Source organism: Leucopleurus acutus (assembly GCF_964270905.1).
Source record: "Leucopleurus acutus genome assembly, chromosome: 4".
NCBI lineage: Eukaryota > Metazoa > Chordata > Mammalia > Artiodactyla > Delphinidae > Leucopleurus > Leucopleurus acutus.
This window is the reverse complement of record NC_139146.1, coordinates 42,834,818-42,862,705: the sequence shown is the minus strand read 5'-3', so window position 1 is coordinate 42,862,705 and position 27,888 is coordinate 42,834,818. Positions and strand designations below refer to the sequence as shown.

Genomic DNA, 27,888 nt, shown 5'->3' with positions numbered 1-27,888 from the left:
GTTGGGTGCATATATATTTATAATTGTTATATCTTCTTCTTGGATTGATCCCTTGATCATTATGTCATGTCCTTCCTTGTCTCTTATAACATTCTTTATCTTAAAGTCTATTTTATCTGACATGAGTATTGCTACTCCAGCTTTCTTCTGATTTCCATTTCATGGAGTATCTTTTTCTATCCCCTCACTTTCAGTCTGTATGTGTTCCTAGGCCTGAAGTGGGTCTCTTGCAGACAGCATATATATGGGTCTTGTTTTTGTATCCCTTCAGCAAGCCTGTGTCTTTTGGTTGGAGCATTTAATCTGTTCACATTCAAGGTAGTTATAGATATGTATGTTCCTATTTCCATTTTATTAATTGTTTTGGGTTTGTTTTTGTAAGTCCTTTTCTCTTTTTGTGTTTCCCAGTTAGAGAAGTTCCCTTAGCATTTGTTGTAGAGCTGGTTTGGTGGTGCTGAATTCTCTTAGCTTTTGCTTATCTGTAAAGCTTTTGATTTCTCTGTCAAATCTGAATGAGATCCTTGCCGGGTAGAGCATTCTGGGTTGCAGTTTCCTCCCTTTCATCACTTTAAATATATCGTGCCACTCCCTTCTGGTTGTAGAATTTCTGCTGAAAAATCAGCTGTTAACCGTAAGGGAGTTCCCTTGTGTGTTATTTGTTGTTTTTCTCTTGTTGCTTTTAATAATTTTTCTTTGTCTTTAATTTTTGTCAATTTGATTACTATGTGTCTCGGCATGTTTCTCCTGCCTGGGACTCTCTGCACTTCTTGGACTTGGGTGGCTATTTCCTTTCCCATGTTAGGGAATTTTTGACTTTAATCTCTTCAAATACTTTCTTAGGTCCTTTCTCTCCTCCTTCTGGGACCCCTTTAATGCAAATGTTGGTGCATTTAATGATATCCCAGATGTCTCTTAGGCTGTCATCATTTCTTTTCATTCTTTTTTCTTTATTCTGTTCTGCAGCAGTGTATTCCACCATTCTGTCTTCTAGGGCAATTATCCATTATTCTGCCTCAGTTATTCTGCTATTGATTCCTTCTAGTGTATTTTTCATTTCAATTATTGTATTGTTCATATCTGTTTGTTTGTTCTTTAATTCTTCTAGGTGTTTGTTCTTTAATTCTTCTAGGTCTGCATTAAACATTTCTTGCATCCTCTCGATCTTTGCCTCCATTCTTTTTCCGAGGCCTTGGATCATCTTCAATATGATTATTCTGAATTCTTCTCCTGGAAGGTTGCCTATCTCCACTTCATTTAGTTGTTTTTCTGGGGTTTTATCTTGTTCCTTCATCTGGTACAGAGTCCTCTGCCTTTTCATTTTGTCTGTCTTTCTGTGAAAGTGGTTTTCATTCCACAGGCTGCAGGATTGTAGTTCTTCTTGCTTCTGCTGTCTGCCCTCTGGTGGATGAGGCTATCTAAGAGGCTTGTGGAAGTTTCCTGATGGGAGGGACTGGTGGTGGGTAGAGCTGGGTGTTGCTCTGGTGGGCAGAACTCAGTAAAACTTTAATCTGGTTGTCTGCTGATGGGTGGGGCTGGGTTCCCTCCCTGTTGGTTGTTTGGCCTGAGGTGACCCAACACTGAAGCCTACCCGGGCTCTTTGGTGGGGCTAATGGTGGACTCTGGGAGGGCTCACACCAAGGAGTACTTCCCAGAACTTCTGCTGACAGTGTCCTTGTCCTCACAGTGAGCCACAGCCACCCTCTGCCTCTGCAGGAGACCCTCCAACAGTAGCAGGTAGGTCTGATTCAGTTTCCTATGGGGTCACTGCTCCTTCCCCTGGGTCCCAAAGTGCACACTACTTTATGTGTGCCCTCCAAGAGTGGAGTCTCTGTTTCTCCCGGTGCTGTTGAAGTCCTGAAATCAAATCCCGCTAGCCTTCAAAGTCTGATTCTCTGGGAATTCCTCCTCCTGTTGCTGGACCCCGAGGTTGGGAAGCCTAATGTGGGGCTCAGAACCTTCACACCAGTGGGTGGACTTCTGTGGTATAGTTGTGCTCCACTTTGTGAGTCACCCACCCAGTGGTTATGGGATATGATTTTATTGTGATTGCGCCCCTCCTACCATCTCATTGCAGCTTCTCCTTTGTCTTTGGATGTGGGGTATATTTTTTGGTAAGTTCTAGTGTCTTCCTATCGATGACTGTTCAGCAGTTCGTTGTGATTCTGGCACTCTCACAAGAGGGAGTGAGCGCATGTCCTTCTACTCCACCATCTTGAACCAATCTCAATAAAAGATTTTTTAACATAGTAATATATTTTTAAAAATTCTGTGGGGGAAATGGAATGAAGGAGTTAGAGAAGAAAAGGGAATGATGTGAAATTCTAACTGTGCAGGGAGAGTTTGTTTATTATTTTGAAACAGATAATGGTGGTTCTCAAATCCCTATGCCATTTAGATTCCTTTGGATGCTTTAAAAGTGACATAAGAGTTTTATTTTAAAACATTAATATTTACAATATGACATCAATAAAATCTTGTGTAAATATTTAAAAGCATGATAAAAACTCTTGATGGCAAGTTACATATAAGCAACATTCTTGTAGTGATTATGGACAAAAGGGCTGGGAGTACACTGGCCTGAACTGGCTTTTCACTCTTGCCTCTCTCCTCCCATGATAAATAATTTCCCAAGGTTGTAAAATTCCAGGGATAGAATATAAATATGGAGTTGAGGGGTAGGGAGAGCACAGGATGGAAACCAGCTTGACTTCAGTAGGAAAACTTGGAGAGGAGCAGAGGTAATAATCTTAAAGGCTTGAGAGGAAAAACGTAATGAGTGAGACAATCAGTTGGACTGTCCCCAACTTCTAAGCTACTTCACTTGGATGTAAGAGCTTGGGATACCCTTTCAGCCTTAGCAACCCTCTGTCAACACATGACTTCCTCAGCGGTCAGACAGGAAAAACTCAGCATTAGAAAAGGGCCTGAGGTTAGTGGTGGTTGTCCCTAGGGTATAAGAATGTGAGTGATTACTTTCTCCTATTTCCTTCTCCAGATTTTCTAATTTCATTAAATGGATGAGTATTGTGGAAATTTTACTACACAAAATGGAGGTCAAAACAGGCTGAGAACTGCAGGCTCTGCCCTGGGTTCCAGCCCTAGCACTGCTGAGAGCTCACCTGTGCTGAGGGTCTGCAGGGATTTCTTTGGTCAATTTCTTCTTTTCTGGTTCTTTCTTTCATAGTCCCATTAACATTTTTATTTTATATTAACTGAAAACTCAGGGTCTTATTCTGGCATATAAGTTTCCTTCTGACTCAGGGGGGCTTGGACCTCAGGATTTTGGCTCTGCCTGCTGCCCTTTCCTGCTTCTTTGTGCTTCAGCACACCTCCCAGGCTTGAAGATTATTATGGTCTGAATGTTTTCATCCTCCACATCTTCCCATGTTGAAGTCCTAACCCCCAGTGTGATGGTATTTGGAGGTGGGACCTTTGGGAGGTAAATAGGTTTAGATGAGGTCATTGAGAGTGGGGTCCCCATGATGTGATTAGTGTCCCTATAAGAAGAGGAAGAGAGACCAGAGCTCTCTCTCTCTCTCTCTCTCCATCACATGAGGACACAGTGAGAAGGGCCATCGGCCAGCCAGGAAAAGGCTCTCACTAGGAACTGAATCATCCTGCACTTTGATTTGGACTCCCAGCCTCTAGAACCATGAGAACTCAATGTCTGCTGTTCAAGCCATCAGTCTACAGTATTTCGTTGTAGCAGCTGGAGCCACCTGAGACAGGGACCATCAGTCTGGAAAAGACTGGGCCCGGCCAGCCCTGCCGTTTGTCCCTGTGCTCCGGCATCATCATGGTGATGGCACGGGGCAAGGGGGCTTCCAACAGAACTGAGACAATGAACAGTGGTAAAGAACATCATAGATATACTTTGACATGACAATTTTGCCTCAGGTTGAGGCTTCCACATTGCCTTGGGCAGAGTGGAAAAAACATCAACAGCATTCAGGGGGGCCAGGTACTGCCTGGGAGGTGCCAGGGTAACTGTGAGTGGTCTCAGAACAAGCTTCTCAAACTTTTAAGAGAGGAAATAATAGGTAAAGCTTCTGAGCTTGGAATATTTTTGTGGGAGTTAATCTCTAACAGGATACTAGTACATGTTCTACCCAACCCACTCTTGGAAGTGCTAGGTTAGGGAATCTAGTTCAAGCATTCCACTAAGAAATCTTTATTGAGCATGTATTATGTGTACAAGGCAGTAGGGATATAAGAGTGAACAAAACAAATATCCCCACCTTCCTGGAGTGAAGTAGTATGTGGAGTATGTCAGATGGTGGTAGGTGTATGGAGACAAACAAAGCTGGCTTGGGGATAAGGAGGGCCAGGAGGCAGGGGTGTATTGTAGTTTGGAGTGGCCAAGCAAGACCTTCAAGGTGACATTGGATCAGGGGAAGGAAATGAGGGGTCAAGCCAGGTGGGTAGCTGGGGGGATGAGCATTTTAGCTATAAATCATATCTGGTGCAAAGACTCTGAGACATGGCCATCCTAATGCAAGACCAGAGCGGAAAGGGGAAACATGAGGGGTAGGAGATGGAATATAGGATAGCAGGTCATAGAGATAAAGGGGAGACAAACTGTGTAGGTCATTCTGCAGAATTTGACTCTAACTCTGAGTCAGTTGAGAACCATTGGAGGATTTGAACAGCGGAGTAGCTTGACCTTACTTTTATAAGGCCACTCTGGCTGCTGGGGTGAGAATGGGGGGTGAGAATAGGAGCAGGGACATCAGTTAGGAGGCTATGGCAACACTTTTTAAAATAATTGCAACACTTCAGATAGGAGTTGAAGGCAGCCTGGATCAGGATGGTAGTGGGGGAGGAAGTGAGAAATGGTCATACTTTCAATCTATTCTGATGCAGAGCAAACAGGACTTATTGATAGACTGGAAGTGGGTAGACAGAAAGAAAGGAGTTAAGGATGACCACAAGTTTTTGACCCAAGCAACAGAAAAAATGAAATGTCTATTTAGTGAAATGGGGATGACAAGGATTTCCCCACCCTCATGACATCCTTTAACAAGCTTTGCAAACTTCCAAGAAGAGTAATGGTATGTAAAGTTTCTGAAATTGGAAGATTTTTGTAGGAGAAACAGGTTAGGGTTGGAAGAAGGAGATCAGAAGCCTAGTTTCAGTCGAGTAGAATTTGGGTTGTCTCAAAATAGATCATGGACCTAACTAAATGTAAAAGCTAAAAACAGAAAACTTCCAGAAGAAAAATATAGGAGAAAATGTTCATGACCTTGGGTTGGGCAAAGGATTTTTAGATACAATCCATGATAGAAGAAAAGTGATAAATTTGACTCCACCAAGATTAAACACTTTTGTACTTCAAAAGACACCATTAAGAAAATAAAAAGATTAGACATTTACTTGGAGAAGATATTTGCAAATTATATACCTGATAAAGTACTTGTATCCAGAATATATAAAGAACTCTTACAATTCCACAGTAAGACAAAAAATCCAATTAATAATGTATAAAAATTTAAACAGACATTTTACTAAGATGATATATAAAAGGCTAATAAGCATATGAAAAACTACTCCATATCATTAATCACTAGGGAAATACAAGTTAAAAGCACAACGAAATACCACTGTATACACATTATAAAGGCTAAAATTGAAGACAGATAATATCAGTTGTTGGCAAGGAAGTGAGAAACTGGAACTCTCACAAACTGTTGGTGGGCAAGTAAAATGATACAGCCAGTTTGTAAAACAGATCAGCACTTTCTTATAAAGTTAAATATACATTTATCATATGACCCAGTTCATAGAAGCATTATTTATAATAGCCCGAAACTGGAAATAATCCAAATATTCATCAACAGGTGAATGAATAAATAAAATGTAGTATACCCATATGATGGAATATAATTCAGCAGTAAAAAGGAAGGAAATGTGGATAGATGCTACAATGCTTATAAATCTCAAAAACATGCTAAGTGAAAGAAGTCAGACACAAACCCCACATATTATATGGTTCTATTCACATGAAATGTCTAGAAAAGGCCTATTTATAGGAATATAAAACAAATCAGTGTTTGTCTAGGGCTGGGGGTGGGAGTGGCTGCAAACAGGCATAAAGGAACTTTTTGGGGTGATGAAAATGTTCTAAAACTGGATGGTGGTGATGGCTGCACAGGTCTACAAATTTACTAATAATCATTGAATCGTATACTTACAATGGGTGAATTTTATGATATGCAAATTATGCTTCAATAAATCTATTACAAATGTGAGCTGTCTTATGTGATATGCAAAAGTGGGTGTTAAGTTGATAGTTGCACATTTAGTCTGAAAGAAGCCCAGACTGGAGATAAAAGTTGGGAACTGCTCAGTTATACATACGATAGCTATATGATAGAATTTAAAGTCTTGAGATGACTGAGAGAATGAGTGTTGACAAAGAAAAGGGGGCTGAGCACTGAGCTTGGGGGCTCCAAGATTTAGAGGCTGGGGTGTAAGAACTAGCAAGGAGATGGAGAGGTCCAGCCAGCGAGGGAGAAGGAAAACCAGGAGAGTGGTGTCCGGGGAGCCATGTACAGAAGAGGAGAGAGCGTGAGCTGCAGGGAACGCGACTGAAAGTCAAGGACGGTAAAGATGAAGGACTGACTATAGAATTTAGCAAATGTGCGGTTCGTGGGGACCTCAACAAGGAGAATTTTGACAGGGAGGGGGATGTGAATTAGAGGAGTAGGTTCCAGATTGGAGCCAGGATGGGAACAGACGACTCTGGAGGAATTTTGCTATAAAGGAGTTTTTGGGAAAATGTGTTTCCTTATAACTGATAATAATGATGAGTCTGTTTTATATTCTTTGTATTCTTTTATGAGATGGTCAGTCAGGTGGGGCACAAGAGGAGACAGAGGAGAGGCTCAGGAAACAAAGTTGATCATAAACTCTCAGGTTCTGCAGCCCGGGGGCAGGACATGCCACGCAGGGCACATGGAAAGACACCAGGGTGGTCAGGAGCAGAAGACAGGAGGGGCTGAGAGCTCAGCTCATGGCCTTTCTTGGGATTTCTGAGGGAAAGACAAGGCAGGGCAGGGTAAGCAGTTTAGGGTTGGCGGGTTCGAGTGGTTCTGGGGGGCTCTAAGCTATAGGGGTGGTCCCTAGTTGCCTGGTACCTGGCCCTGGGATGATCCAGGCAGAGGAATCTTGCTTCCTGGGGTTGTACTGATGCCGAAAGCTCAGGTTCTCTGCACTGGTGCCAGAACGAATCTGAGAGACAGAGTTCTGGGTGAAGTAGAAGATAGCGTTATTGCTTTGCCAGGCAAAGTGGGCCACAGCGGGCTCCTGCCTCAAAAAAGTATGTGTCCCAACCCCGGAGGATCTGATGAGAAGTTTTATAGCAATAGCTCAGGGGGGATGTTGCTGACAAGATTAGGAGGTGTGAAGGGCTTGCACTCCCTTAATCTCATCTCAGGTGCTCAGTCTCCTAATCTGGAGCTTTTTTGGTCCCTTTAGTCTTGCCTCAGGTGGTTTCTTGGCTGCTCTTCCCTTGATTAGCAACAGTTCGAATCGAGCTTTGGAACTCAGGGAAGGTCATGGAGGCTGGAGTCTTGCCTACAAGAAACGGGGGACAAAAAAGGCCTCCATACCCAGGCAACCCACAGGACCTTCGCTCAGTTTCAGTACTGGCCAGACAGAGGAGGTGGGGCTCTGGATTGGTTATTTTGCATTAAAGTCATGCTCCAGTCCTGACTCTTTGCTATCTCTAACAATTGGCTACTGTCTCCCCAACCGGAAAGGTTTTTTTGTTTTTGTTTTGTTTGTGTGTTTGGGTGCTTATTTTTAAGATGTCAGAAATCATAATATCCAGAAAAAAATTGTATTGAATACAGCATACAATTTATTTTTACTTAGATAAATATTTTACTTAGTACTGTAATTTAGTCCCCCCAGTACCGCGTGAGGTAGTAAACTCCAGTGTTGGTGAACTTTTGATATTTCCTACATTCCCCAGTGTGCACCCTCTGACTAGAATGTTCTTCACTGCTGGGCTCCAAGGTAACTCCCAAGACCAGCTCCTTTGGGCCATTCTCCTCTTGTCTTATACTGAACTTTATAATATTTGTTTCCTGGGTCAGTCTCTCCAGGTCTTGGTGACTTTTAAAAAGTATGCCTAAAATAAGTGATCTATTTCCTTTCATTTGCATCAAATTTCACTGGATTCTGAATTTTATTTTCAACCAATACTGAGAAATTGGCTCTGAAATGATGCTTTAACCAGAGAAACTAACAGGAATGGATAGAAAACAGATGTCAGTAATGAAGAAACTTATGTTCATAAGAAACTGCTTAACATTCAATAGTTCCTCCCTTAAGAGACGGTGCAAGCTGGAATCGTGGGGGAAATGTGTGTACTTTTTTCCTAGATGTTTATTTGATTGGGAGCTATGTTCCTATTCGGTGAAATGCTTTCTGTATTTGGAAAGTCATGACTATGTATATGTTTGAATAGCAGATTAGAAGCCAAAGCTTTCAGTGCATGCATTTACACTGCCGTTCATCAGGGAGATGGCCCCTCTGGGCGTGTGCCTGGTGCAGTGCGGAGGCCATGTCTTCAAGGGTGCTGGTATCTGAGCATCTGACTACAGTCTGGACTTGACAACACTTGGAGCCCCGCAGGAATGCTATAGGATAGAGAGGGTCATGGGTTCAAGGGCAGAGGCTGGGGTGGTAGCGCTGAGCAACAAGCCAAACCCATGAGAGGTTTGGGGAATGAACCACCAAGAGGGAGTCAAAGAATTGGATCCAGGTGAGCAGACTTGGTTGGAAGGATGTGGTGGGTGTGGTATGGGGGTAGTAAGTGAGCATACAGAAACCAGAGCATGGCCGTGAGTAAAATACAGAGAGCACTGCACCTTCCCTGGGCAACTGTAAACCATTCTCTTTAAAGACCAATCAGAGTTAAGATTTGCTGGTATAGAATGATGCTGTAGTGCAGCAATTAAGAACACAGGTTCACTTAGTATGATAATCTGAGGGAACTATATTCAATATCCTGGTTTACCAAACCATAGTGGAAAAGAATATGAAAAAGAATATATATATATATATATATATATATATATATATATATATATATATATATATATGACAAACACTTTGCTGTATAGCAGAAATTAACACAACATTGCAAATCAACTGTACTTCAATGAAATAAATTTAAAAAAAGAAAAAAAAAAGAACACAGGTTCCTGAGGTCTGTAGACTGGAGTTTGAGTTCTGGCTCCACCACCTCTAGCTGTTGGTTCTCTCTGAACTTTAGTTTCCTAAATTATAAAACAATGCCTGATGACAGGACTGTTCTGAGTAATGTAATGCGTGTAAAGACCTCAGCATGGTGCCAGCCATATCATAACACTCAAAAGAGGTAATTATTTTTGTTAGTTATTTAACATCAAGTTCTTCTTGCAGCTGGAGAAGGCAACTAGGTATGTGCCAGACCCTATGTGCGGTGCTTTCTGTGTATCATCTGATTTCACTGTCGTAACAGCTGCACGAAGCCAAGGCTTTTATGATCCTCGTTTTTATCAATATAAACGAGGCTCCTGTGGCTGAGGGAGACTGGGCTGCTGCTCGAGGTCCCAGGACTAAAAGTAGTAACGAGTAGTAGTGAGTCTGATTTCAGTTTCTACGGGTTTCAAGGAATGTTTGCTGACTTGAAATGTTGTTTATTTCTCTTAATCTTGGGCAATGTACTGGGATATGAGTAAGAAAGAGAATGAGGAATCTTGATGGAAATCTTATCAGAAAGCTTGCTGTGTGCCTCAGAACATGGTATTAAGCTCTCAGGGTTCAAGGCTGTCAGATTTATCATCTGGTTTTCTCCCTTCCTTCCTTCCTTCCTTCCTTCCTCCCTCCCTCCCTCCCTCCCTCCCTTTCTCCCTCCCTTTCTTCCTTTTCTCTCTCTCTCTCTCTCTCTTTCTGAGGGAGAGGAGGATGCCTCAGGTAAACCAATAAGTGCTTAAAGAAGAAAAATATAATGAAATCATGAGCTTAAAAAGTTCCACAGCTTTCTTAGCATAAACTTTCTTGCTTGGGATAGGGAAACCACCGAATCTGAGGTTTTGCCTAGAAAAATGTAGGTAAGTAGCATTTATAAAATGGTCATGAGAGACAGCCTCTTGAACCATTTAGTAGTCTTAGCCCAAGTTGGGGGGGGGGTTGGGAGGTGCCAGGATGGTTCCACATATGAAAATCAATCAGTGTAGTACACCTCATTACCAGAACAAAGGACAAACACCACATGATCATCTCACTTGATACAGAAAAAACATTTGACAAAATTCAACATTCTTTTATGATAAAAAACATTAGACAAACTAGGAATAGAAGGAAATTACTTCAACATGGTAAGGGCCATATACGAAAAGCCCACAATTTACATTATACTCAGTGGTGAAAAACTGAAAGCATCTCCTCTAAGATCAGGAACAAGGCAGGGATGCCCGCCCCCCCCCCACACCCCCGCCCCCAACTTTACTTCTATTCAACATAATACTGGAAATCCAAACCAGAGCAATTAAGCAAGTGCTATAGATAGAATGTTTGTGTCCTCCCTGAATTCATATGTTGAAGTTTTTGTCCCAGTGTGATGCTATTTGGAGATGGGGCATTTGAGAGGTGATTAGGTCACAAGGGTGGAACTTTCATGAATGGGACTAGTTCCCTTATGAAAAAGACCCCAGAGAGCTTCTACTCTGCCCCTTCTACTGTGTGAGAACACAACAAGAAGACAGCCATTTATGAAACAAAAAGCAGGCCCTCCTTACCAGACACCAGATCTGCTGGTGCCTTTGTCTTCGACTTTTCAGGCTCCAGAACTATGAGAAACAAAATTTCTGCTGCTTATAAGCCAACCAGTCTATAGTGTTTTATATTAACAGAGCAAACAGACTAAGACAGTAAGAAAAAGTTACAAAAGGCATCCAGATTGGGAAGGAAGAAGTAAAATTATCTCTGTTTGCAGAAGACATTGTCTTATATAGAGAAAACCTTTAAAGAGTCCCCTCCCACACACAAAAAATGTTGAAACTAATAAGCAAATTCAGCAAAGTTGCAGCACAGAAAATCAATATGTAAAATCAGTCGTGTTTCTATCCACTGACAGTGAAACATCTAAAAAGGAAGCTAAGAAAACAATTCCATTTACAATAGCATAAAAAGAGTAAAACACTTAAGAATTAACTTAACCAAAGAGGCAAAAGACTTGTATGCTGTAAACTAAAAAAAACTGTTGAAAACATTTAAAGAAGACACAAACAAATGGAAAGTCACCCCATGTTCATAGATTGGAAAACTTAATATTGTTAAAATGTCAATACTACCCAAGGCAATCAACAGATTTAATGCAATCCCTATCACAATCTCAATGGCATTTTTCTTATGAAAAGAAAAGTTCATCCTAAAACTCACATAGAATATTAAGGTTCCCTGAAATAGCCAAACCAGTTTTGAAAAACAACAAAATTGGAGGCTCAGGCGTCCTGATTTCGAAACATATTATAAAGCTACATCCATTAAAACAGTGTGGTACTGGCATAAAGACAGACATATAGACCAATGGGATAGAATAGAGAACCCAGAAGCAAAACCATGTGTATGTGGTCAAATAATCTTCAACAAGGATGCCAAGACCACTCAATGGGGAAAATACAGCGTCTTCAACAAATGCTGTTGAGAAACTGGCTATCCACATGCAAAAGAATGAAGTTGACCCTTACCTTACACAATAAACTCAGAAAGGATTAAAGACCTAAATGTGAGACGTAAAGTTATAAAACCCCTAGAAGAAAACACAGAGGAAATCTTCATGACATTGAGTTTGTTAATGACTTCTTGGATGTGACACCAAAAGCACAGGCAACAAAGGCAAACACAGACAAATGGGACCACCTCAAACTTAAAAACTTCTTTGCACCAAAGGACACAATCAATAGAATACAAAGACCAACTGTGGAATGGGAGAAAATATTTGCAGTTCCCTTCCGCTCTAATTTCCTTCTTCTTCCTCTTGCTCACTGTCTGTCAACCACTCTGGCATCCTTGTTCCTTAAATACACCAAGCACACTCTTGCTTTAAGGCCACTTTCCTCAGGGGTCTCACATTTCCTTCAGGCCTCTGCACAAACATCTTCTCACTGGAGAGGGCTTCCCCTGATGACCTTTCATAAAACAGCAACCCTTCCTCTCATCTCCACTGTAGTCTCGTCCAGCCAATTCTTTATGTTTCTCTGTAGCACTTCTCACCACTGGCCATACTGTATATTTATCATATCTTTTTTGATTTGCTTTCTCTTTTTCCCTCTAACCCCCCAGCTGGAATATAAACTCTGTCGGGCTATTAAGGCCTTTTATTCTTGTCCCTACTTTGCAGATAAAGAAACTGAAGTTTAAGGAGGTGGGGAAACTTGCCCAAGCGAGTAAGAAAGTAACAGGTATAGACTGGTACACACACTTGTCTGACGCCAAAGACCGAGGCCTTAACGGATACAACTGTATTGCTTTTCTGTCACAAGCTTAATAAAGAGATGGGTGGAGAGCTTTCTGAGTGGGCACCAAAGCCTGGGAATGCCCAGGTGGCCACAAGGCATTCAGAGGCCAGTAGCAGTCAACCAGGGTGGAGGCATATTGGAGAAGAGTGGGAGTAGAATTGGAAAGGGCCAGATCACATAGGGTCTCAGAACTCAGAACAAATAAGAGTGTGGATTTTATGTGATGCTCATTACAGATTTCTGAGTATAGTTTTAAAGAAAGATGAATGTGGTGGTTTAAATATATGCCCATAAATTTCTTTGACACACCGCTCTTTAAAGGTGGAGCCAAATTTCCCCCCCACCCCGAAGATGGGCTGGACTTAGTTTCCTGCTAAGTGGGTGGGTGATTTCCCAGGTGAGGTCCTATAAGACCCGACTGCTCCTGGACACACTATTTTCTGCACACATTCGGGTGTTTTAGAGCCCTCTGTTTGGAGTCCTCTCCCGCCAACACTCTACCACGGAGACACCTGCACATCCTCTATTCCTTCTGCTCTGTGCCTTGCCTTTCCTGTCTCAGGTCGAGACTCCTCGTGTTGCTCATTCCTTGCACTCTCGCTCTAACATGTGTTGACATGCTGAATGAGACCTATTCTGCTCTCTTGACCACATGGCTGACTTTCTGCTGGTCTTGACCTCTCGTTTCTAACTGATGCCTGTCTACCCAGGCTTCTAATCCATCAGGTGCCCTCACCTCACTCCCAGGGATTTGCTCTACATCTTGGCCCACCAGTGCTGCCAAATCAGCAATAGCCTCCAGCTCTGCCCTGAGCTGCCCAGAGACCGGCTGGTCATGACCTTGCTCAGGCAGGCACATCTTAGCCTTGTACTGTTCTTTCCTTCTTCAAATCATAAATTGTATTTTTTATTTTTTCCTTTTGGACTAATGCGTAGATTGCCTATTATCTCACTCTAACACACCTTAGTTACTGTGTATTTATCTATTTAAAATACTAGTGCATACTATTTAAATATTTTAAACTGTGCACACTCTTTAAAATATTTCCACATCCTTTTCTTGATTTGATCCTTACAATCACCCCCATGGTGACAGCAAAGAGTATTTCTCCCATTTTAGGAAGAAGGAAAGAATTCACTTTTCATTATGCTACAGAGCCTTTATTACTGGCCATGCTCTCTGACATTCTTTTTTCTCTTGATTTTAAAACAACTACTTAAATATTCAATAGTTGTGCTATGGACAGAATTGTGTCCCCACAAAATTCATACGTTGAAGCCCTAGCCCTCAATGTGACTATATTTGGAGACAGGGCCTCTAAGGAGGTAATGAAGGTTAAATGAGGTTATATGGTAGGGCCCTAATATAATAGGATTAGCATCCTTATAGGAAGAGACACCAAAGTGAGCACACAGGGAGATGCCAGCCACCTACAAGCCAGGAAGAGAGGACTCACTGGAAAGTGACCACATGGGCACCCTGATCTTAGACTTCCAGCCTCCAGAATTGTGAGAAAATAAATGTCTGTTGTTAGAGCCACCCAGTCTATGGTATATTTTGGTACGGCAGCCTGAGCACACTAAGACAAACTGTAATCTTCAATAATGAATAATTTTACCCATTTAGAAAATGAAGCAACTATATGGGATAAAGTTATATATGGGATAAAGTTTGGTTCTACTTTACTAACTGGTAACAGTTCTACTGTGTTATTGCTTTTGGATGGGAACCACATTTTTCTGAGGGTTGGACTTCAGATGAACTTGCTTCCAAAGCCCTCTAATTTCCAAAAGTTACTTTATTCCCCAGCTCAGCTGCAGAAAAATAGAGTAATAATAATTATGTAACAATTGAAAAGTGTAACACGCCTTCTTCTCTGGTCTAATCCACTGTTCAAGAAAAGCAACAAGTGAGGGGTAATCATTTTCCCTACAATGAGCAGAGAATGAATGATGGTCACTATGATAAGGAAAAGTAATGCTGTAAAATACAGGCCACAGTTCCTGGAGGGGGAAGGGAGTGTGTGTGTGTGTGTGTGTGTGTGTGTGTGTGTGTGTGTGTGTGTGTGTGTGTTGGGGGGTGGGGTGAGGGATGGATAAGAGAAGGGGTCCTCGAGGGGCAGGATCTCCGAGAGCTTCAGAAACATCCTCAGGTTTTCCAACATCTGATTCTAGTACTATTTCATTGACAAATATGCCTTCCCATTTCACCCACCCTTGAATGTCTACCTGTTTGATTATTTGCACCATTTCTATTTCAATGAATGCTTCAAAATTCTGTGGTTATGTAAATATGTCCTGGGGTTGTGTCCTGTCTCCCAGACAGAGGTGAACTTAGAAATTGCCTAGAATTGGGGTAAAATGCTGTGGAGGGCGGTGGACGCACACAAAAAATAATACCCAAGCAAAATCCCCATGATGCTCTGTGCTGATCCCAGGAGGCAATTAATACTGGTTGACAGAACTTACTCCGTGGGCCTCGTCGGCTCGTCGTGCCCAGGAGGTGAGTGTCAGAACCTTCCTGCACGGGCTCCTGCTGGTCGTCTGGATGGGATTTTTCAGACACCATTTCCTTGGGGCCAGCAGCCGACAGCTGTGGGCAGATGGTCAGAGGTTGTGAATCTCAGGGCTTCGGTTGACTGAGATGCTATCTCAGGATGAGGTGGGTCACTTAGCAAGGGGACAGGCCTTAATCCTCTTCAGATCTAGATAACTGTGGTCTGTGTCACCTGAGTCACTGTGGTCATGATCACCTATCCCCACAGGAAGCAGTGCCGATCCTGATTTTCTCTAAGAGGTTTCTTGGGGAGATGACCCAGGTGGCACAGTGACTTCCCTGGTGGTGCAGTGGTTAGGAGTCCGCCTGCCAATGCAGGGGACGCAGGTTCATGCCCTGGTCTGGGAAGATCCCACATGCCACAGAGCAACTAAGCCTGTGTGCCACAACTACTGAGCCTGCGCACCTAGAACCCATGCTCTACAAGAGAGGCCACCGCAATGAGAAGCCCACACACTGCAATGAGGAGTGGCCCCCGCTCGCCACAACGAGAGAAAGCCCGTGAGCAGCAGCGAAGACCCAATGCAGCCAAAAAATAAAATAAAGAAATGAATTTAAAAAGAAATTTAAAAAAAATGAATATCTTCACTTTTTCTAGGTTTAATGTGTAGAGCTCTGTAGAAATTTGGAGGAAAAGGGAAACAGGAAAATCACAACCAAACTATTTGATCCCAGCTCCAACTCATTTGGAAATAGCTGTCAAAGTGTCCCTGGTTAATCCAGGGCAAAGAACAGCCTCTGGTTCCTTCCCCAAACTCTCAGGGGAGGACAGACTGGTGAGCAGAAGTGGCAGTGGAGGCCCCAGGTGAGTGATGGCCTTTGGGCCAGACAAAGGCTTGCCTCCAAACTCACATTTACCGTGGGACTCGAGCGACTTATCGAACTTCCTAACTTCCTTCGTCATCCGTAAAAGAAGGGAAATAAAAATAGCCCATTCACTGAGATGCTGCTATGTACAGGCACTTTGTAAAGCACAGACATTCTGACTTAAATAAATGGCCTGGAGTGGACCTGAGCCATTTGACTTAAAAAAAAAAAAAATCCCCAAGTGATTCTGAAGTGCCGCTGGGGTTAAGAAACACTCTCCAGATTTCTCACAAAGCACCAAAGACTGCACGTTCGTTGTCTGATCAGGGCTCTTTGTGCAGTTCAAGGAATGAGATGATGTCTCAAGAAAGCGCCACACCTAGGACACAGAAAGTGCCTTCTCCTTTCCATCCCTGCTCCTTTCTCCCGTTTAGTCCAAGCTCCACACCCCTAGCCCCAGTCACCATTGCTTACTGTGCCTGTGGCCTTGGAGCTAAGGAATTGAGCTCTTTCCATTTGTACTGGCTCATCTGACGCCTCGTTGGGCCCCGTGGCCCCGGCTGCAGAGCCCCCCGCTGACCCTGCAGGAAGGGGTTAAAGTTCCTGAGTGGCCAGAGGACCCAGCCACAAGGCCAGGTAGCACCTCCAGCCTCTCCGGGCCCTCCCCTGGGCCACTCCATCCCAGCTACAGAGAAGGAGTTTCCTTGGCCCAGCTTGTCCCAACGGGATTGTGCTGGGCGACGGGAGAGCTGAAAAGGGGTTTCTCCCCTGACTTCGGCTCTCCTGGTGCCCTCCCCGCCACCCCGTCCCCGCTCTCCAGGCGGCCCCATCACGTGGCTGCCGGCTCAAAATGGCTTTCCTTCCCCTCCCTCCCCTGCTCGCATCTGGATTATTCCAAGCCGATCGCCCCTCCGCAAAATCTTCCCGGCCTCCTTTCCAAGGGCGTCTATTTACCTGGAGAAGGTGGACCTTGTATAGGGATGCTCACGGCCAAGGAGGGCAACTTCTGCTGCGGGCAGAGCCGGGCGAGGGACCGCCAGCAGGCCCGGGAGATGGGGGCTGGCCTTGATTTAGACTGAGGCAGAATTTGGGCTTGGAGCTGGGAAAGTGGAAGTTCCCTGAGATTCGTAATCCTGCACTGCCATCTACCGCTGGTCTTAGTCTATGGCCTTTGATGACAGCACTAAAGGGGCTCATTTCAGCATTTCTAAACCTCTCTCAGGGGATGGGAAAAACCTTGGAGGAAACATGCTCCAAATACTGCCTATGGCTTCATGGTGAGGATCATCTGTGAGACCCCACATAGGGTCCTTCAGCTGGACCATCCACCAGCATCCCTGCCTCTCCCAGAGAAGGCCAAGTGCTTGTACCCACAGGAGGCTGTATGGCCTCTCGGGGTGCAGTGAGCTGTTAACTGACAGCCCAGTAGACACACAAGTGCTTCTGTCACTCCCTACCTGCTTCTTTCCTTTTTGTCTTGCAACTTTCACGGACTTCTTCTGTCTTCCCTCATCTGCATCCTCACGGTCTTCAATGAACTCCTTTGTTAAGATGCAAATGGAAGAGTTATCTCTTAGTGTGTGTGTGTAAATTGGGAAAAAATGATAAGTGAGGAAGAGGGGTGGGATTTTTAGGTGTTAAAATGACTGTCTTGTCCTGGAGCCTCCACCCACTAAAGTTGAGTGTGAGCGAAGGGACAGTGGACAGACATCACCATCTACTCTTCTCAAAAGTTGTATCCAAATGGAAAGATGGTCAATGATATGGTGTTGGAGCTTCCATCAACCCAGGTGCTCATTCATGCCTAGGGAATTTATGGACTGCTGACTGTGTTCCAGGCCTTGGGCGCACAGAGGTACCGGAGGTGACTTCCCTCAAAAGTCATAATCTAATGAAGGCCACGAACAAGTGAATCTGCCAGGACTGATGTACTGACCCGGATGGAGGCCTCTGGCCCAGGACGATATCAGAATCACACTAGGGGCTTCCAGGGTTGGGCTTCTCTGCTCCCCACAGCCTTACTATCAGGTAGAGAATAATGAGGATACATGTTAAATCACCGTGGAAGTTTGTATTTAATGCAAATTTTTTCAGGTCTTTTTGAAAAGGGAGAAATCCTTTTTGTGTTTTGTTTTGTTTTAAAATTTTCTTGGAGTATAGTTGATTTACAATGTTTTGTTAGTTTCAGGAGTACAGAAAGTGAATTCGTTATATATATATATATATATATATATATATATATATATATATATATATATATATATATATATATATATATATATACACACACTCTTTTTTTAGATTCTTTTCCCATATCGGTCATTACAGAGTATTCAGTAGAGCTCCCTGTGCTATACAGTAAGTTCTTATTAGTTATCTATTTTATATATAGTAGTGTGTGTATGTCTATCCCAATCTCCCAATTTATTCCTCTCCCCCTCCCTTATCCCCGGGTAACCATAAGTTTGTTTTCTACATCTGTAACTCTACTTCTGTTTTGTAAATAAGTTCATTTGTATCCTTTTTTTAGATTCCACATATAAGCAGTATCATATGATTTGGCTTTCTGTGTCTGACTTAATTCACTCAGTATGACTATCTTTAGGTCCATCCATGTTGCTGCAAATGGCATTATTTTGTTCTTTTTTATGGCTGAGTAATATTTCATTGTATATATGTACCACATCATCTTTATTCATTCCTCTGTTGATGGACATTTAGTTTGCTTCCATGTCCTGGCTATTGTAAACAGTCCTGCAATGAACATTGGGGTGCATGTATCTTTTCAAATTAAGATTTTTTCTGGGTATATGCCTAGGAGTGGGATTGCTGGGTCATATGGTATTACTATTTTTAGTTTTTTAAGGAACCTCCATACTGTTTTCCATAGTGGCTGTACCAATTTACATTCCTACCAACAGTGTGGGAGTGTTCCTGAAAAGGGAGAAATCCTTTAACAGTGCCAACTTCGTTTCTTTTTCCATATTATGCTTTCTAAAGTTTTAGTCATAAAATGTTAGAGCTGAAGCCTCTTAAGTTTGAAGCTTTAAAGTTTTCTAGTTTGAGTTTTGCAAACCAGGGCACAAGTACCTCGGGGTATAAAAGAAGTTGCAAGATAAACCCAGAACCTCTTCTGGTGTACCGGATTTATTAGACATTTTTTTTTCTAAAATTGGGAAAATTTTGTTTTTATACTGAAACAAACTTGGAACACAAAGCATGGGTTTTAATCATATAAGATTTCAAAGAAATGGCATGCAGGTTGCTGGGCTAGGCTTCAACCACTCAGCAGTGCCCTTGGCCATCTGTTTAGAGAAGACCTGAGCTTCAGCTGCAGAGGAGGGAACTGAGGTCCCAACCAGGGAGTGGGCATGGCTTGGGCTTTTTCTTTGTCTAAGGGACCTGATCGCTCTGACTCATCCTCTGGGTGCAAGCCCCACCCTCACTCAGACCTCCTTCTTCAGAGCGGTGTGCAACTGTGGCTCTTAATTCAAGTCTAAATTCTTATTGGCTTAGAATGGACTTGTGAGAAATATACATCAAGCTTTTTTTTTTTTTTTGGCTTTCCAATAATGTTTTGATCCTCTGTCAATGGAAAACTCTCCAGTAGGACCTCAAATTAGACTGAATGTGAACTCCAGGAGAGCTCAGGGTTTTCTTCACTGCTCTATTCCCAGGGACCAGAGGCACAATGAATATTTGTTGTATGAATGAATGAGCACAGGTAGATGTAGGTAAGTTGTCAGTACTTGATATCTTGCTTAAAGTTAATCTGTGTGGTTTCATCTGGGTTCCTTCAGGCTTTTTGAAGTTCCTGTTGGAAATAGCATACTGTCCCCATTTCTGCCTCTATGGTCTCAAGTTACTGAGCCTTAGAGCCAAGAGAGAAAGGAGGATTGAGAGGAATACTTCCTCTTCTGTTCGGAGGTCTCTGGTCTCCAAACTGGAGAAGGCTTCGCTCCTCTGGTCCAGACAGCGTTTAATGATGTTTTGCACAAAATGAGTTAGAAATTGCAGGACTCCATGAGGGTTTTATAAGTGGTTATATCTACAGTTGTTATCCTCATTTTGAATTTCTTTAGAAATCAATGTGCTTTACTGAAAAAGAATGAATCTATGTATATGTATAAGTGAATCACTTTGCTGTATACCTGAAACTAACACAACATTGTAAATCAACTATAATCCCCCCCAAAAAAAAGACATCAATGTGGTTCAGTAGAACTGGACCCTTTAGGTGGTAACTCAGAACTGCTGTCTGTTGGAATTCATGAAATGGTGACAAAGCAGCTTCAGAGCCCTCAATCCTGGAGCACCTGCAGGGCTGCATGCACCCCTATTCTCCTCTGTGTGCCCAAGGTAGCACCTTCTGCATGCAGTAGGCGTGCAATAAATGCTCATTTCTGGCCTAACTTCCTCACTCACCAGCACGTGTGACATGAGCATGCACACACAAAGATACATCCCCTGGAGACATCTAAGCCATCACTCACCTCTGTAATTATTTTCACTTTTTCTTCCTTGGGCTTCATTTTAGCTGTGATGGCTCCTCCCTGACAGGCAAAGACCAAAGAAGAAGTCAGGTCCTTTGAACTCAGTGAAACATCTTTCTTCTTACTACTGATAACGCTGAAGCTGACCTTGATGGTTAGTGAAGTGTTTGAACTGAGTAGACCTTGCATCCACAAGGAATGCATTCTTAGGCCCCAGGATTGGTGGACGTGAGCCCCAGAGGAGAAGGAAGGAGGCTGGACCCTCTGTCCCCACGAGCCTGTCAAAGATCTTGGCTTTCCTGTGTAGGAGGTGGAAGCCAGGAGAAGGTTCTGCCCGTGGTGTCAGATGACCCTGGTAGGAATCCAACTCCTGAAGGACTATTTCACAGCCTATCCTCTCCACTCAAACCTTCACCTTCCCATCCCCCTTCACTCTCTACCCTTGGCCTTTGTTCTCATTTCAAGAGCAAAGAGATAAAGCCAGGGATGGACCCTCCCCCATCCCCGTCCCCCTGTCTCACCCCACTGAGTCATGTCACCCCCTCTGCTTCCACTTGCTCCTGTGGTCTGTCCCTGCTTCCATCTGGGCCAGGGTTTCTGCCTGGGCACTGCTCCCGCCCCCTCCAGGGCCTTGACCTGGACAGTTTCCCCCTTTCACCTGCATAGTCATTTCTTCCTGCTCTTTTGGTTCATTCCTATCCATGTACAAAGGCCCCTTCCTTAAAAAACTCTCTCCGGGCTTCACATCTCTTTCTGTCGCTCAGTTGTTCAACCCTCTGAAAGAAAAATCCTCAAACCCTCTCTTTCCAAATCAGTTTTCTGAGCCTAGCGCTCCCTGGAACCACTCTTGCCAGCATCTCCAAGGACCCCCGCATCACCACATCTTATGATCCATCCTCAGCCCTCACCTTAGTTGCCCTGTCAGAGGCGTTTAGTAATGAAAGTGACCAGTTGCTTTCTTTTTCTTGAAATATCTTCTTCACTTGGCTTCTCAGACATGCTCTTTCCTGGTTCTCCCCCTACCCACTGCTTCTCCTCCTCAGATTCCTCGGCTGGTTTCTTCTCATCTTCCGAGCACCACGTGTGACAGTGCCTGGGGCTCAGCCTTGCCCCATTCCCTTGGTGAGATCGTCCTGTCTCTTGGCTTTAAATACCGTCAATCTACTGATGCTCCCCAAATTTACATCCAGGGCCCAAACGTCTCCCCAGAACTCCAGACTCAAATATCCAAGCATTTGATGGACACCTTCCCTTGGATTAACATGCCCCAAATGAAGCTCCTTGTCATCACTCCTGAATCTGCTTGTCCTGCAACCTTCCTTGTTGCAATACACAGAACTCTATGTTTTTCCCAGGCCAGAAACCTGGGAGTCATTCTTGAATCCTCTCTGGCTCTCACATGACACACCACATCCAATCCATCAGAAACCCTGCCGTCTTCGCCTTCACATTACATTGACAATCCCACCACCTTTAAGCAGCTCACTGTTACCACCCTGGTCCAGTACCGTTGTCTCTCAGGGTTTTTTGTAAGAATCTCCTGACGTCTTTGCTTCCCACCGCACAACCCATTCTCTGTACTGAAGCCAGAGTGAATTGTTTAACATATAAGTGAGATCATATCCTTCTTCCGCTCAAAATTCTCCAGTGACTTCCTTCTCTTAACAGAGTTAAATCCAAAATCCTTCAATGGCCTACAAGCCCCTCCATGATCTGCCCTTGAATCTTCTTGCCTCAGGACCTTTGCAGTTGCTCTGCCTAGAAATCTCTTTCCCAAGACATCTACCCTGTTCTCTCTCTTTTCATTTCCTTCAGGACTGCTCAGATTTCATTTTATCAGAGAGATCTTCCCTGAACACTCACAGTACAATGCTAATCTCCCACCCTCACCCTCCTGGAACTCCATAACCACCTTACAGCGATTTCTTTTTTCATAGTACTTATCACCAGTTGACATACATATTTATTTGTTATTGTCTGCCCATTCTCATAAAATATAAGCTACAAGAGGGCAGGAACATTTGCTCATTGTTTAGCCCCAGAGCCTAGGACTATGGCTCCCAGTAGACACAATAAATTTTGTTGAATGAATGACTAAATTACTCTTTATTGGCTGTGTCTTCCTTGGCCACATTCTGAAGGCCTTCAAAGCTTCATTGTCCTCCTTGGGCTGCTGTGAAGATTAAATGAGAGACATGGGGAGCAACAGCAAGGCTGACAAATCATAAGCCCTTCTAATAGCTATGGAATCTGAATCTTAACTGGGACTTCGTCATGTAAGCAGCTCATCTGAAGCCTTCAAGGTTCCATTTACCCTAACGGAGAATTAACACCTTAAAGGGAAATAAAGCATCTGAAATTCTATTGTCTCCAGTCCAGAACTCCTCCCAAGCTGTCAAATATGGAGGAAAGGAAATGGTGAAAGCAGCTAGGATATTAAAAGGGTGTGGAGGTAATCTAGAGAGAATCAGGGGGCAGATAATAAAAATAAAATTCTACAGGGCAAGGGAGCTCCCTGAAACAGTGGGAATTATGAAGTGGAAAAAAAAGAACTGTGAAATATTTTAGTAACTAAAGAAAAAAAAGATTCTCAACAAGTTAAAAAATGTTACATGGGAAGAAACAGAAGCAGAAAATGAAAAATATAATGGGGTTGATTTTTTTCTCCTCATTTTTTCCTGATCATTACCTTTGAATGAGTTTCTAAGGAAATCAAATGACATCAAAATTTATCTTTTTATGAGCACTGTTGCTAAGAAAACCAATCAATACTCTGCAACTTTAATATGCAGCTTGTCATCATCATGTACATTGAGTGTTTGTTAATATATCCCTATTGGCAACATCAAAATAAGAGCCGTGATTCACTGCAGACTTATTTTGTTCACTCTCTAGATATACGTTATCACTTGGGCTCACAAAAACACTTCCAGCTTAGTAGCATATGCCTCAATTTGCACATGTGGAAATGGAGGTTTCCTCTGAGGTTAGCCTCTGACAGGTTCTGTGCTTTGCCATTATGGTTATTAAATGTCACAATCAGAACTTGGCCCCGAGAATCTGTGATTCCAGGGTCCTCCTCCATGTCCCCCTACCTCTCTGTCTCAACGTTTATTCTGGTTTTGCAATATCAGTAACTCTTCTATGTTAGTCCACTATTCTCGAAATATTTACAATTGAAAAGCACAGAGCATTGCCCCTCTGGGAAAGGGCTCTGGCTACTTTAGGTCAACGATGTATTTAGTTTAACTCAATGCAGAAAACCAAAGATATTTTTCAAGGAAAGTACTGATGCCTTCATCCAAACAAATGGACTGTCTCTGAGAGTCATCAGAGGATCAGAGTCCTGTCCAGAGGGTCTTGTGGTAAATTCTAAAGAAGCAGAGAAAAAGGAACGAATGTATATGAAAAGGGCGGCATTATATGCAATGCTTTTCAACCTTGGCTACTTAGAAGATAATACAGTATATGCGTCCTACCCCAGAACAGTGAATACATGGGTTTATAGAAAGAGTGAGACCTTTGTAAAAAATTATGTGAACCTGGATTCAAATTCCAGCTCTGTTTATCAGCTGTGTGATGTTGGAGCAATGCCTTCACCCCTCTGAGATACATTTCTGTACCTGTAAACTTGTGATCATAATTCCTACCTCAATGAGTGATTATTTTATCAGGGTTAAATGATAGAATATGTGTAGTAAAATGCGTAGCATGGACCAGGCTCTCAATACTGGGAAGTAAGTGTTATTATTAAGAAAAGGTGACGGTAGAGGTGGAATGTAGAAGAAAAGAATGAGGAGGGAAAAAGCAGTTAGGGGACAGGAATGAGAGTAGTAAGAAAGACCTTAGGGGACGTCAAATTCCCCATTACTGTCTTTGGTTCTCAACTTTGAATTTGTGGCACCAATAACCAATATGCCCTCTCTCCCATGCCGCAGCTGCGCCCAGGGCAGTTTTTTTTCTGTTTCCTTTTATGGTGTTTCTGAAACCATCCCCTGTCCTCACACCTATGAGCATTTTCTCCCAGTGCACGGCATTTAGCCTTTTCTGTCTGATCCTGTTAGATCCTGGAACACTGGGCAGGTGCCATGCACACCCTGTTTGATTTCATTTCCTAATTCTCCCAAGTTATTCCAGCCACAGCTTCCTGTAGTAAAAGGTGAGTGACAAATAGCTTTATAGAATCATTTCATCAGCTCCATATAATGTATATTGTCTTCGAAGAGTATAAATACCACATCTGAGCTGTGTGATGTGACATATACCCAGTGCATTTATCTGATGAACTGAGTGCTCCCAGATCCTCCCTGGGAGTTATCCTGCTGTGCTTTAAGCACTCAAACCCTTTCATAAATCTCTTATGGTGCTTAGCTCATTGTACTGTTATAATCTGTTTATAGGTCTGTCTTCCCAGTAAACTCTGAGCTTCCGACCTGCTCTAGTTCATTTTTGCACACTCGAAACTTCAGCACCTTACTGAAGCCTGGTGCATTGTTGATGATCAATACATGTTTGAATGAATGACTCCTTAAAAGAGCTCTAGGAGATCCATTTGGAAGAGATTTCATTCTGGTCCTGAATTTACTTGCAGGAAAGCTTATATGAAAATCCAATAACATACATGTATTTCCCATTAGACTTTATCAGCCTTTCAGAGCCCCTCTTTGCAACAAAGAGAAACAATCAGTTTAAACACAGCCGGTAGATTTCCTTGTGGTCTTTTGGTGAGAGCAGCCACCCTTTGTCTGTTAACAGATCTTCCTCTGTCTAATGCCAAGGAAAGTGAAGCTTGCAATAACTAGTATTTCGCCCCTCGAACCAATCTGAACTAAAAGGCCCAGAAATGCAACCGGCAGCCAGTGTTTCCGGGAGACCAGAATGCAACAGGATGGCGTGGACGTCCTAGGAAGGAAGCAGAGACAGCTTCGGGAGAAATTCCACCCAGGGGCTGTCATGAACCAGACTTAATTTCCTGCAAACCAGACACCAGACAGTGGCTCAAATCAAAGCAGCCCAAGTCATACTGTACGTTTCCATTCCAGAAAGTAAAACGTAAATAATAATGATGAGGACCCCTACCTTTACAATTCATTAGGCTCAGGGTGTCCAGGGGAGAGGCTGAACTCCAAGCCTGGTAGCTGAAAGCAGGACTGCACTGCTGCAGCCCAGCTCCCGGGAAGAAGTAATTTACCTTAAGGAACTTTACAAGGCACTTTGCAGATTCTCCTTCCTGGGATGAAGGGAACGTGGAATGTGTCTCACTGTTGAATCTTCTAGAAAATCCAGAGGGAAAGGCTGAACGTTGGGGCGGCCCCTGGGCTGCTCCCTGGGAAGCTGCAGCCTCGTCTCAGCAAAAACACCCGCTTAGCAACCCGTTCCTAAGGAAGGTCACTAGGTGGCTTTTTTTTTCTTTTAAAGTGACAGGTTACTCTAGCAGAGGAACACACATGCATGGGGTGAGCAGAGGTGCACAGCTTACAGGAGAAGCACAAAGGGAATCAGCATGGGGGAGCTGGGCAGAAATGAGGTCAAGCTTTCGGAGCTGTCCCTTCCCTTACCGCAACTGGTTGCTGGGCATTTCTGGTCAACGACAGGCAACGCTCAGAGGTGGGTGGCTTAGAGTCAGCGAAGGTCGTCATTACAGGGCAAGGATGTCTAACTTATCTGCTGCACAGGCTCCCTGGAGGTTGCTCTGGAGCGTTTTCTGGTTAAACATGGAAAATTGAATGTGCAAGAGGAATCTCTACTTATTCTCTGAATCCCGTCCAAAACGCAAAGGAAATGGGAAAAGAGGCAAAGAAGATGGCAGAGTAATGGAATGAACAGACCAAAAAAGCCACCCTCCAAGTATACTAGCATGTGTGCGTGTGTGTGTGCATCTTTGTGGATCTATGTGTGCCTGTGTGTGTGTGTCTATGTGTGTATCTGTTTGTGTGTCTGTGTGTTTGTCTATGTGTGTGGGTATGTGTCTCATGTGTGTGTGTCTGTGAATCTGTGTCTTTGTGTGTATCTAAGTAGGTGTATGTATGTGTGTATGTATCTGTGTGTGTGTGTCTGTGTGTGTGTCTTTGCATTTCTATCTGTATGTGTACGTGTGTCTATGTGTGTCTTTGCATTTCTGTCTGTATGTGTACGTGTGTGTGTGTTTGCATTTCTGTCTGTATGTGTACGTGTGTGTATCTGTGTGTGTGTCTTTGCATTTCTGTCTGTATGTGCATGTGTGTGTGTATCTGTGTCTTTGCATTTCTGTCTGTGTGTGTACGTGTGTGTGTGCCTCTGTGTGTACCTGTGTGTGTCTGGGGTGGGGTGGGGTGGTCAGGTAGGCATGGAAACGAGGAAATGAGCTGATCCGCTCTGCAGAACTTCAGAGAGGGCTCCGGATTTGGCTCAGCAGTGTGATGGGCTGAGTTGTGTCTCCCAGAAAGATATGTTCAAGTCCTAACCCCTAGTACTTCAGAATGTGAGCTTATTTGGAGTTAAGGTCTTTAAAGAGGTAGTCAATTTAAGATGAGGTCATTAGCGTGGGCCCTGATCCAATAGGACCGTGACCTTTTAAAAAGGGGGGATTTGGGCACAGGCAGCCATGCACAGTGGGAAGACCTGTGAAGGCACAGGGAGAACATCATCTATCAGCCGAGGAACGCGAGGCCACCAGAAGCTGGGAGTGAGGTCGGGAACTGATTCTCCCTCACAGCCCTCAGAGGAAACCAATCCTCCAAAACCTTGATTTCTTATCTTTGTATGACAGCCCCAGGAAATGAATACAGTCAGGTACCAAGGAAAGTGGGGAGACTCTGGGGCTGAGAATGCAAGAAAATGTGAAAATCTATGTATAGAGGGGCTAGGTCCTCAGGACCCTCCCTGACCCCTGGAAGCCTGAGGAATAATACCCTTCTTTCCCAGGTCCCTCTTCTTCTGCCATCTTGAGGAAACTGGGGGTTTCTTCTCAAGGGAAGTTGTACCAGAGCCACTGGTCTCAAGTTCAGGTACAGCAGAAGGTGTGTGTGTCTCAGGTCTGAAAACTGGGTCTGAAATGGAGAGGTGGGCAGGACGTACCTTTCTCACAGAGCTGAGACACCCACACATATACCTGGATCCTCTGTCCCACCTTCGCTGTAACCAAATTGGAAAACATGGAATATTGTTTTCTGGAAAAACTGAGTGGTCACAAAGAACAGGTCCCAGATATGGGTATTTCTGGCTCTTCCAATGAAAGAAGTAGCATATTGCCTTTACAGAAAGGCAAACAGAGAAAATGGGAGGATCACAGAAATTCAACACTTGTAGTTATATAGAAAGAGAGAATCAAGAAAATGAAAAGGTAGAATGTTTCAAAGAAGCAATACAAAGAAGACTTTCAGAATTGAAAGAAATCTTTCTATTGAAAGGGGCCATTACCTAGTGCTGGTGCAGGGAGACCATGAGAAAACTTGTCTGTCTCTGTTCACCAACTCTGCATGTGGCAGGAAGAGTATCTCCTGAGAATTCATAACCATTGGCTTGCACCATGCTGCTGAAT

At 43.4% G+C, this 27,888-nt stretch overlaps 1 protein-coding gene across 1 annotated transcript in view; it reads right to left on the bottom strand.

The window, feature by feature from the left end:
• Window positions 1-25,588, bottom strand: part of CC2D2A (coiled-coil and C2 domain containing 2A) — a gene marked incomplete at its 3' end in the record, with an annotated part of 135,600 nt that extends 110,012 nt beyond the window's left edge. The window contains exons 1-4 of the mRNA XM_082838732.1: window positions 25,561-25,588; window positions 20,370-20,429; window positions 17,334-17,417; window positions 14,982-15,105 (exon numbers count right to left, since the gene is read on the bottom strand). Coding sequence (XP_082694858.1) covers window positions 14,982-15,105; window positions 17,334-17,417; window positions 20,370-20,408 — 247 coding nt within the window. The 5' untranslated portion in view covers window positions 20,409-20,429; window positions 25,561-25,588. The remainder of the gene's footprint in view (window positions 1-14,981; window positions 15,106-17,333; window positions 17,418-20,369; window positions 20,430-25,560) is intronic.
• Window positions 25,589-27,888: the final 2,300 nt, after the last annotated feature.